General features: G+C 35.9%; 1 protein-coding gene across 1 annotated transcript; it reads right to left on the bottom strand.

The window, feature by feature from the left end:
• Positions 1-2,067: 2,067 nt before the first annotated feature.
• On the bottom strand, positions 2,068-11,790 carry LOC113510448 (homeobox protein DBX1-B-like). The gene is made up of 3 exons (XM_031911045.2): positions 11,532-11,790; positions 4,120-4,334; positions 2,068-2,328 (listed from the first exon to the last, which is right to left on the bottom strand). The coding sequence occupies exons 1-3, from the start codon at positions 11,761-11,763 to the stop codon at positions 2,182-2,184; spliced, it is 594 nt and encodes a 197-aa protein (XP_031766905.1). The 5' UTR covers positions 11,764-11,790; the 3' UTR covers positions 2,068-2,181.
• Between the last annotated feature and the right edge of the window lie 460 nt (positions 11,791-12,250).

Below are 12,250 nucleotides of genomic sequence, written 5' to 3'. Positions count from 1 at the left end.
CATGTTTTAGTGTAATATATTTAAACTACGTTACACAAAATAGTGTAAATATTATGAATTTACTTTAGACACTTATATAAACGCAGCTTGTATTTGTATATTGCTTTATTATGTTACATCAGTCTTAAATAAATAAGTATATAATATAAAAAATATTGTTTTATTTGTTTAAAATCCAGGAAAGGATTTTTTTGTCTTAAATAAATAAGTGCTAAATATATGAAAAATATAGTTTTATTTGTTTAAAATTTAGGAAAGAATTTTTTTAGTTATTTGAGTTCACAATTAGCATTATTCATGTACCGAAGTCGGATAGAACGGATTACTTCTTCCTTTCCCGTGGATGTTGTAAGAGGTGACTATGGGAACTTAATGGTCGAAAGATGGACAACAGCGTTCTTCTTAAAATATTACAAAAACCTAACTACAGTTACCAAAAAAAAAAAATTATTTGAAAATAAGCCACAATAAGTAGTATGACGCAAAATGTAGATTTTTAAAGAAATGTCAAATTTGAAAAACTGCAGATTCGTAAATTTGCCATAGAGGTAACGATATATCAATGTTTCTATTTTCTAATATATGTACACAGATATTGTCTAAAATTTCTTTATTATTATTAAGATATTCATTGATTTATCGGTAGCTAGCTTTAATCCTGTGACTTTGTCCGCGTGATCGGTTTATGCTTACTGTCCATAATAAGAAGTACCTACCTTACCTATGTCCTTCTCCATCTCATATATAAGTGTATACCAAATTTCACAGTCATTAGTTAAATGGTTAAGACGCTATAAGGTAAACAAACTCATTTTCATATAACATTCGTAAAGATAAAGAATAAATAATTCCATATCTAAGTAAATAACCTTACACATAGTTAATTTTACACTTTCACGTTGTTTACACATATTTTAAATACACAATCGGCACTTAACGCGATATAAAAGTTTACAGGTAAATAGGTACCTAAATACCTGCTTCTTTATTGCTGACGTTTCAAAGAAGTAAGTATGTAGGTACTTTTTCTTTTAATTTAAAAGTTTCCTCTTGTCGGTGCAACTAATTCATGCATCTTCTTCCAGCCAGCTCTATCCCAGGCCATATCCTTGACCTCCCTATACGACATGACACCTAGTATTTCCTTTATCTGTCCCATGTAGTTATTCCTCGGTCATCCCCTTTCTCTTTTGCCTTCTACTATATTCTTTAAAAAGTCGTATGTTGTATAAGAAGACCCAGCATTTTGTCTCTTCCATTCTCTATTGTTTTTATTAATGTTCTTTTCTCCTTCACCCTTTTTAAGACTTCCTCATTCGTTACTTTTTCTGTCCAACTTATCCTTGTAAGTAGGAACAATTTACATGTAAAAGATTTTACATCGCGTTAAATCTCGATTGTGTATTTAAAACCTTATACATATTTATTGTTTTCTCATTGTGATTATTTCTTGTAATTGTTTATATTTATAATAAGTTTACTATTGTAATCTCTTGGAGGAAACAATAAATAGTATCTATCTATCTATCTATCTATAATTACAGAGCACCTATATTAGTAGATACAAGCAAGTATCTAATTGGTACGATGTCAGTCAGTAAGCGTAATTATTTGTACGTATTTTAATAATATATATGGCACACAAATGATCTATTTATACGTGTAAATTCATCAACAATCCTCATTAAACCAGCATACCTCCTAACTTGACTTTTCTATTTTTTTTTTTAATTAATGATAAAATGGAATAATAACCCCGACTGTGATATTTTTTTTAATGGATGACAGTGGAGTGGTAACCCTGCCTGCGTTAACGATATATCGTTCGTCACCTATCATCATTCACTGATGCTAGCGGAGAATGATGACAGGTGAGATGAAAAGGCAGGTCAATAAGCCCATCGTGATGAATACACCAGGAATTCAGCACGATAGTTTCCAGGGGGGAGGGGGGGGGCACGTGGAAGTCGACCTGACAGGACTTGCTAGCAAGGACCATTAGTCCCCATAGTAATGGGCTTATCTATGCTGGGGGCAAGGGATATTTTACTAAATATCCCTTAGATAAGTACACCATATCATCTTTCATAAAAAAGAATGCCGGTAACAGGAAAACGTGAAAAGGCACCAACTGCGTTATATCCGAGAGGCTAAGTTAGGCTAGACCGAAATAGTTCGTAGTCAGTCGCTGAGCGTGTCCACGTCTATGTCCTCGTTGTCGTCGGTCTCGAGGTCGGCCCCGGGGGGGCGCGGCGGGGGCGGCGCGGCGCCTCTTCCCTCCTTCGTGTGCCTCCACTTCATGCGGCGATTTTGGAACCATACCTTCACCTGGTGAAGAAATATTATTTGGTTTATGTATTGTATGTATATATGGTATTGTAACGTCTATCCTAAGCTTCAAGCTATCTACCAAGAGTGCCTACTAAGGGCGGGGGGAGGCATTATTAATAATATAGTCAGACTCCCTATTATACTAGCTTCTTAATAGCTAGTGAAGTGGGGAAAGGGATTGTTAGTAATAGAGTTTGACAGTATTTGGAGTTAGGTCGACCTCCACATGGTTTCCCCTGGAAACCAGCGTGAACAATTCTTGTTGAATTCGTCACGATGGGCCAACTGACCTGTTTCATCCTCACCTATCACCCTTCACTGGTGCCCCGCCGGTGTATAACTATAATCCATCCAGGGGAATCACTGAACCTATTAGACCCATTACTAACAATATATTTTTCTTGCCCCATTGCTAGGCCACGCAGGCCGCTCCGAAAAATATCGATATTTTTTTTTATTTATCACAATGACTTAACCGACCGACTTTAGGGAGGGAGGGATTGTTAGTAATGGGGAGGTTAGTCCCCATTGCTATCAATATACGCTATCAGGTCGACCTCCACGCGGTTCCGCCTGGAAACTATTGTGACTAATTTATCGAATAATATTTATGAATTCGTCACGATGGGCTAACTGACTTGCCTTTTCATTCTTACCTATCACCTTTTACTGGTACCCAGCCAGTGTATACCGATAGCGCAGGCGGGGTTTCATTTTCGCCCATTAAAAAAACCGACCGACTTTTATGCTACCATCTCTTACTGGTACTTGGCCAACATATACCGATAGCGAAGGCGGGGTTCTCGTTTCATTATAATCCGTATCGCCTTAACTGCCTCATTGCTAGCAATATACTGTCATGTCGACTTTCTCGCGGTTCTTCCAGGGAACTATTATGATTCATAGTAAGTCTGTCACGATTGCCTAACTGATCTGAGAGCTGATTTTTTATTAAATCGAATAAACATTTATTTATTTATTTATAAAAGACACACCAACAATATGCTCACAGCAATTAAGCAGACAATATACAATATTATAAGTAAGTAAAAGAGAAAAACTACTAAAAAAAATGCTTAAATCTAAGTTTACTTGAACAAAAAGATCTCACTCCTCTCTACCAAGCTTAAGGCCATATGAACACATCAATTAAAGGTGTATACAGCTCTCACAGATAAACGTCAATGTATACTAAGTAACAATTTCAATTTATCATCATAATAACATCAAATATAAGGTAAAATAACCTTTTGATTTCATGATTATTCGATTCGATCCCGATTCGATGGCTTCATTCTCATCTGCCATCCTTTACCGGTAATATGGATCTAGATGAAGACTATGTATGAAAAGTTACATATACCTGCTATGCAACGTTGTGCCTCTGTTCCATCCTAATCTTGGGGGTCTACCATAAAATGAAATTCCGAATTTTAGGACTCGACTTCGTGTTTTCATGCATACCGAAATTGGCTCCTGGCGTAAAATGAGCCACCCCTTAATTTTTCATGGGTCTCGTAAGAGGCCTAAGGGAATTTATTGGTCAAGGGATGGGCAGCAGCGACCCTCTTAAAACATCTCTAAAGCCTAATCACGGTTGCCAATTTACCTGTCAAGCGTGGCAACTACTGGCAAAACCCTCCAATAAGGGGAGGCAGCAATGCATAGCTAATGGCTGATATTAATTCTGCCAATAACTGTCCACTGCTGATAATTTGATACCAATTTTTTTATGTCGAGGTGACGGTTGCTTTACCTCCTCATATAAAAAAGTCTAAGCTGTATAACCTGAGCATCAGTGAGTCCTAAGGTAGCGGCGAGCTGCCGCCGGTCCGGCTTCGTTATATACTTCTGTATTTGGAAGCGCCTCTCGAGGCCTTTCCTCTGCAGGTTACTGAACACCGCCCGGGACCAGGAGCGCTTCCTCTTGCCGCTGGAGGAGACGTCACACCGCGGCGCCGGCTGCTGCTGAGGTGGCGGCGACGATATAGGAAGGCGGTACACTGGAAATTTGTAGAGATCAAATTTTGCCATGGGTGTATTTAAGGGGCAGCTGAGTGGGCTGTGCCCACCCCATAATTGTCTAGTTCCTACCCCAGAATGCAGGCAGAGCTTTTCGTTATATGCAAAGTTCTGTCTGAGACTTAATAATGGAAGTTTTGAAGGACTGGTCGTCTTTGAAAATAATCTTAAATACATCAATGGATTGCAAGAATAAAACGCTGGATAAGAGCATTATGGTCCACATTAGTTTATACATCTCAAAGGTCTCGAGTTTGAATCTAGTCTACACTAGTTTTACCAGAGGGAGACTTTGTACAAAAGTCGTTTGCTTGGCCACCTCTGTCCCATTCGTATTTCTACCGTGAAGCAGTTGTTTTTTTTATACAACTTAGAATGGCAAACAAGCTGACGGCCCATCTGATGAAAAGTGGTAACCGTCGCCTATAGACATGAGGAGTACCATGGACATAACAGAGTATACTGTTTCGCCCTGATACCCCCATGTGTTGCCATTCCTGAGGACTCAGGTGTTATTCCTCTGTACCCAGTAAATTCACTGCTATATCCCACCCATCAAAACGAAACACATCCATGTAAATATAATTGCTTTACGTTAGAAACATGAATAAGACAGAGGTGCCCAAGCAAACGACTTTTGTACAAAGTCTCCCTCTAGTATAGGCATACGGTATATGTATAGGTATATTGGGTTCCTCTGGACGCTAATGGTGGAATAATACAGGTTAATGTAAGTGCGAGTATATAATTGTAAATATTATAATCATTGCCGTGTGGTCCCGGCATAGAATAAGCCACCCCTTCCTTTCCTGTAAGTGTCATAAGAGGCGATTAAGAAAATTTAATGGTCGAGAAATGGGCAGCAGTGTCCTTTTAAAAACATTACCAAAGCCTAAGTGCAGTTGCCAACTCGCCTACCAAACGTGGCAACTACCGGCAAACCCAAATGGGGGAGGGTTACGTTCAAATATTAAAAGGTTAGTAGGTATATATATATATATATATATATATATATATATATATATATATATATATATATATATATATATATATATATATATATATATATATATATATATATATATATATAGGCGGTGTATTATTAAATTGTAGGAATATAATAGTACATTACTGCAGCGGCCAGCAACTGAGGCATTGGTGGACGAAAGTGCAAATGTGGGCCGAGGCGTAGCCGAGGCACACATACGTGAGTCTATCAATGCCAAGTTGTGGCCAAGGCTTGTATAGTACTTTTCTCAAACAATGCGCGGAAATCAAAAACACAATTTTACTTTTTAAGTTCAATGACGAATAACGAACAATAATAATTTTTCTCGCGCCATAATGTTCCTTTGTTTTTTTTTTTCAATAAACAGTTTTCTATTTACAAGCCAGTTCAAAATTTAAATAAAACCTTTTATTAGATACCTCCTTGGTAGCCATGTTTCGAAGTACAAGGTCATTCCATTTTTAAATTACAGGACAGATATGAGTTTACATAGTAATTTATCTGGCCGCAAAACACGACAGATATGGATTTTCATACAATTTTTGCCGTCCGCTGCCCGCATGTATCTGGCCAGTACGGCAATTTTTATTTATCTCGAAGAAGATTGTCAAAATAATGCTCACATTTCCAAGCATGTTGGAGAAAAAAATCATACTTAATATATTTTTATATTATAAACATATAATTAGACAAACAACAGACAAAAAACAGAAGTCGGTTAAACTTAGGGGGGATTTTTTTTAATGGGTTAAAATGGTATGGTAACCCCGCCTGCGCTAACGAGATACGCTGGCGGAGCACCAGTGAAGGGTGATTGATGAGAATGAAAACAGGCCAGTTAGCCCATCATGATGGATTCATCAGGAATTAACCATGATAGTTTCCAGTGGGAACCGCGAGGAGGTCGACCTGGTTGGGTATATTACTAGCAATAGGATTCTCAGTCTCCATTACTAACAATCCCTTTTCCCCCAACTTAAGTGGGATTGAGTGGATCTTAATAGCTGTGTAGAGATTTACACCCAGTGGGTGACTACTGATGAACAGTGTCGCCGAGGCCGGCCCGGGACATACAGGTACATGGTAAGATTGCCTCTAACATGAATTTATTTTTCTTGTCCATACACAAGTAATTAAATTTTAAAACTGAGTTATGCAAGTGGCTGGTCGATAAATGTTCGTATTCTTTGGGAGAACTCGAAAATATTATGTGACACTCACATAATAATAATAATTATAAGCTAGTAAGTTAGGTATATAGGTAGATACCTAGGTATAGTAAGTAAGTAGTAATATAGGATTTGAAAGATTATTATTAAGATGGGCGTTCCACAAGGGTCAATCTTAGGCCCCTTTCTCTTTTTAATTTACATAAATGACCTTCCCTTTATGGTAGAGAAAATTGCAGATATAGTGCTGTTTGCGGATGATACTTCGTTAGTGTTTAAAATTGGACGTCAAAGTAATCAATTAGACGATGTAAATTGTGCTATGTCTGCAATATTAAATTGGTTTACATGTAATAACCTATTATTAAATTCCAGCAAAACAAAGTGTATAAAATTTACACTTCCTAATGTAAGACTAATAAATACACAGTTATTGCTTAATGACGAAATAGTAAATTTTGTTAATGATACAGTTTTTTTAGGTATAACAGTGGACTCGAAATTACAATGGGGGTCCCATATTTCAAAATTGGCCAGTAGACTCAGTTCTGCTGCATATGCAATTAGAAGAATTAGGCAATTAACAGACGTGGCGACGGCTAAACTTGTATATTTTAGTTATTTCCATAGCATAATGTCTTATGGCATACTGCTGTGGGGTAAAGCAGCCGATATAAATACTATATTTGTTTTACAAAAGAGAGCCATACGTTCTATTTATGGTATGGGTTCAAGAGAGTCATTACGTCAGTGCTTTAAAGACTCAAATATCCTCACAGTTACTTCACAATACATTTATGAAAATATTATGTATACACGGAAGAACTTAGCGAGTTTTAAAAAACTCAAAGACTGTACAAGTAGAAACTTACGCAATATAAATAAGCTTATTTTACCTAAATGCCGTCTGCACAAAATCAGTAATTCATTCTATGGTAATTGCATAAGATTTTATAATAAACTGCCGGAATCTGCATTAAATCTGACAGAGAGGCAATTCAAATCTTATATTAAACAATTTTTATGTAAGAAAGCCTATTACAGGATAGACGAATTCATAGATGACAACATATCAAGTAAATAATTAGTTTATTAGCATACAACGTTATAATTTTATTTTCTCATTGCTTTCTTGATTTAATTGATTAATTTTAGAAATATGAAAGCGTAGCGGTTTTTTGTATTAATTGCCGCATGCATTCTTATGTAAAATGTGAATACTATAACTATCAGATGGCAATTGTGAGTAGCTTTGACGTGGTCTAGTGTTTTGAGTAGTCATGCTCACTAAAATGTCCAGACTTGTGGCGGCGTGGTGGGCCGGGTCATTGGGCTCCCTAAAATATGGTCGAGCGCAGTGATGGCTGGCTCATCCGTCATACTCGTGAACGGGTGCTGCTTGTAGGGACTGGTCTGCTCTAATCACTATGACTGATTTCCTCTTATTAATTGTTTAACCAGTTGGTTATGTATTCAATTTTTTTTTTTTTTTTGAGTATTTAATTGAATTAGTGCTAATTGGTGGTTTGTATTCACACAATTAAACTTAAAAATGTAAAATAATAATAAAATTATTTAAAAGAGCATCACGCAAGTTTCTTGCTCGTTCTTCTTGTGATGAGACAGCTTTCCGAACGAGCGGTAAATTAAAAAAAATGTAATGACTTTTCAAAAGTGCTTCAATGTAAGTTTATTTGAATAAATGATTTCTATTCTATTCTATATTCTATTCTGAAAGAAAGTATGACTATTTACTTTCTTATTCGAAAAGTGTTAGTGATAGAAACGTCTTGCGTTTAAATGTAACAAATGAAGCAGTACAATAAATACAGTAAATTTAACGATTGTTAAACGTTTGGGTTTAATCTGTTTTTCTTCAAATAAGAGTGGCTTCAATCGTTACAAAATTAATATGGGATTTAACTTAAATAAATTGGTCTTATTCAATCTATATTAGCTGAACCTAAACTAGAAATTTTTGAACATTTCTGTAAATTATTGATGCACATTAATTCCTCTCTTTCCGTGTCTAGGGAAAGTAGATAAGGCTTTATTAGAAAAATCTCAGGGTACGATAGGGCTGATATACCTGAAGAAGGTAAAAGCCCTTAAAAATATTTTAAAAAAAGCAAAAAATGGGACTAAAGTAACTTATGGCGATTGCAAATAAAATGTGAAAATGGATTTACAATCAACGATATTATCGCGTAATACAAGTAACAAATTGTGGATCTTCACGTTTAAAAAATAACATGCCATACGTTTGTAGACTGTCTATTTGTTTTCTTCTTGCCGCATTCACAGAGATCAGCTTTCTTATAATTTGTCACAATTTTTATCGTAAGCGGGTATCTTTTCAACATAGACTCGCCCACTTGGACATTCGAGAATCATTTGGATTTTGGAGCCCTAACCTTAGACCTGATATCTACGTAAGAATTTATTTTATTTTGACTGCATTTAATACATTAAATATATACATTTCATTTCGTACAGGTAATAAAAGAATACAAAAATTATTTTATATACCGATTTGTAACAATATATCACAATATATAAAATGCAGAAAATATAACAATGTATGCAAGGACCTTGATATCTTCCATTGCAATGTTACATTAAGGCTGCCAATTTGTTACTTTAAATTTATAGCCGTCATTCTTTTAATGTATATAGTATCGAATGTTATGCAGAGCAGTTATTGGAGTGCAAATTTAATGTCGTTTCATGTAATATTTATTTTATAAATGTATTAATTTGTAATCTGTTGCCTTGCTATAAATAAATAAATAAATAAATAAATAAATACATATATATAAAATGAGAAATATAGAAAATATAATTAAAAATATGTCCCACAAAAAACTACTTTAATTGTGATAAAACCAGTTATTTTGATCTGAAAATTAAACTACTATACTCGTTTTGATAATATTTGTTTGGAACCAATCCTTAATAAGTATAATTCTTTTTTTTTTATATCCTTTTAGATATAAAAAAAGAATTTTTCAAATTAGTTTATAACTGACGGAGTTATGAGGCAATAAATATAAAAAAAAAAACCGAATAGAAAACATCCTTCTTTTTTAAAGCCGTTTAATAAAATTACAAATAATGAATAAATGAGTATACTTTATTTGCATTATACAATATAGGAAATAAGCAAGACAATTTACAAACACAACGATACAATTGTATAAGTACAGTAAGGCGGTCTTATTGCTGAGAGCAATCTTTTCAAGACAACCTTAAGAATGGCAATGAAAATCGTGGTTCTGTTGTAAAGCAACTGTGTAATAGATGTACTTCAGTTTAAAGGATCATCATCATTACCCTATCAGCCATTAATTGTTCGCTGCTGAACATAAGGCTCTCTATTGGGGGGTTTTGCCAGTAGTTGCCACGCTTGGCAGTTAGATCTTGGAAATGTTTAAGAAGGACGCTGCTGCCCATCCCTCGACTATTAAGTTCCCTTAGTCGCTTCTTAAGACACCCACAGGAATGGAAGGGGTTGCCTAATTTATGTCGGAATCACACGGCAGGAAGGGTAGAATACAGCAGTGAAATAATAGGGTACGAAGACATAATACTATAGTCCTCAGTGTAACGTATGAGGGGCACCATAGTCGTTATAGAGTACTCTGTTATGTCCATGGTGCCGTTCATGTCTACAGACGAGGGTTACCACTTTCCATAAGGTCAAACATCCGATTATTTACCATTCTCAGTGTTATAAAAAAATGAATGAATGAAATCATTTGTATATATGTATTTGTTTAAGAAGAAAATATAAAAAAAGATATGTATGTATGTAGGTATTCCTTCATGTCGTGGATCTGATAATGGGATTTTACTGTTTCCTTTCAAGCGATCTTATGATCACCAAATTATTTTGGTAATTTTCATAGATGACTATGAATATTTATATCAATTATTGCTTTTCGAAATTTAATTAGCCCGTCTTGGTACAGCATCACAGGTAGTTACAATTCTTAAACAATATTTTGTAATAAAACCGTATTGTATTGTAAAAAATTTATTGTGCATAATTTACATTATAGATACATAAATAAGATCTAGTATACAATGGCGGACTTATCTCATAAAAGGATCTTTTAAGTAATACTTTTGTTGACATATTAATGTATTTACCTGTATAATAAAGTCGATTTACCATACAAATGCGAGTAAGACATTTTATTACATTTGTTCTCTCTTTGCTCATTCATCCCCTAAATAAGTGTTTTGTTTATCTGAGTATTGATTAGTAAGCATGAGTAGTATGGATATAGATTCGATATTTTTTTTTATACAACTTAGAATGGCAAACAAGCTGACGGCACACCTGATGGAAAGTGGTAACCGTCGCCTATAGACATGAGCAGTACCATGGACATAACAGAGTATACTGTTTCGCCCATGATACCCCCAATGCGTTGCCATTCATGAGGACTCAGGTGTTATTCCTCTGTACCCTGTAAATTTACGCCATACCTATCCCACCCTTCAAACCGAAACACAGCCATGCAAACACAACTGCTTCACGCTTGAAACACGAATGGGACAGAGGTACCCAAGCAAACGACTTTTGTACAAAGTCTCCCTCTGGTATAGGTATATTGGGTTCCTCTGGACGCTGATGGTGGAGAAAGGTCATCACCCATTTCGATAACGTCCATATCGGTCGGATATTTATTTTCAAATACGTTAAAAGTCTGTTATCCAATATTTTTTTTTTTAATTTCAGTTCATGGAATTCCATAATGTTTTTGCTAACGGATTACAAAAACAGTCTGAAACTGAGTTCTATGGAGTGGTAGCCCTGAATGTGTCGTTGGCTGAACTGGTTTTTATTGCCGACGTTATTATGTTATCCAATATAATTTTTCATATAACACACTTTTAATATAATCGTTATTGCACCAATATATACACATTGTAACTAAAAATATATAGATATTGCTATATCCTATTACCCACCCCAATAGGTAGGTACATACCAGTTGTAGGCCTTAGTGCTGGATGTAAATGTGTGTATGATAGAGGCAGAGGCAGCTGCAGTATAGGTGGTTCATCCCTACAGCACCTATATAGAGCTGCTACACAGCCCGCGCACGGGGGCTCCTGTCGGGGCGGTTCGACCACTGACGCACTTCTGTTCTCATTGCTCAATATACTCTCCACACTGAACTTCAACTTAGTCGAATTGACTTCACCACTCAATGACGTCATCGCACAAACAGGACCTCCTCCGACGAGAGTGTTTGAGTAACTGACTAGGACCGCGCGCGCACCCGTCGCAGGCGCTGCCTGTGGGCGTGTCTCAATAAATACGGCCCTCTGATTGGCCGATTGGCATTGGGCGTTGCTTAATGTTGCGTATGCGCACCGTTAATGGAGTCAGCCAGCATGGACTGGTAGAAGTACAGTGCTTGTTTACAATAAATTGTCAGTTTCATGTTTTATACGAATTCGTGTGTTGGATACAGTTTTATTACATCACCTCGTTAAGGGTTAAGAACGGTTGCCATACTTTGGTTACAGTCAATGATTTTTTTTGTGTGTGGCTCCCCCTTAGTAGCACGCTTTTTCCCGGATATTAAGTTCCAGGTTATGCATCTATTACTTTTAATTATTTAGCTAGTTTCCTTAGTTTTCTTCCTTTCCATCCATTCTTTCATTCCGTTTATACTTTATTTCCTGTCAGTTCTATTTATTT

This window comes from Galleria mellonella, unplaced genomic scaffold (assembly GCF_026898425.1).
Source record: "Galleria mellonella isolate WM207_F2 unplaced genomic scaffold, CSIRO_AGI_GalMel_v1 utg21, whole genome shotgun sequence".
In the NCBI taxonomy this organism is placed as follows: domain Eukaryota; kingdom Metazoa; phylum Arthropoda; class Insecta; order Lepidoptera; family Pyralidae; genus Galleria; species Galleria mellonella.
This window is presented reverse-complemented; position numbering and strand designations above follow the sequence as displayed.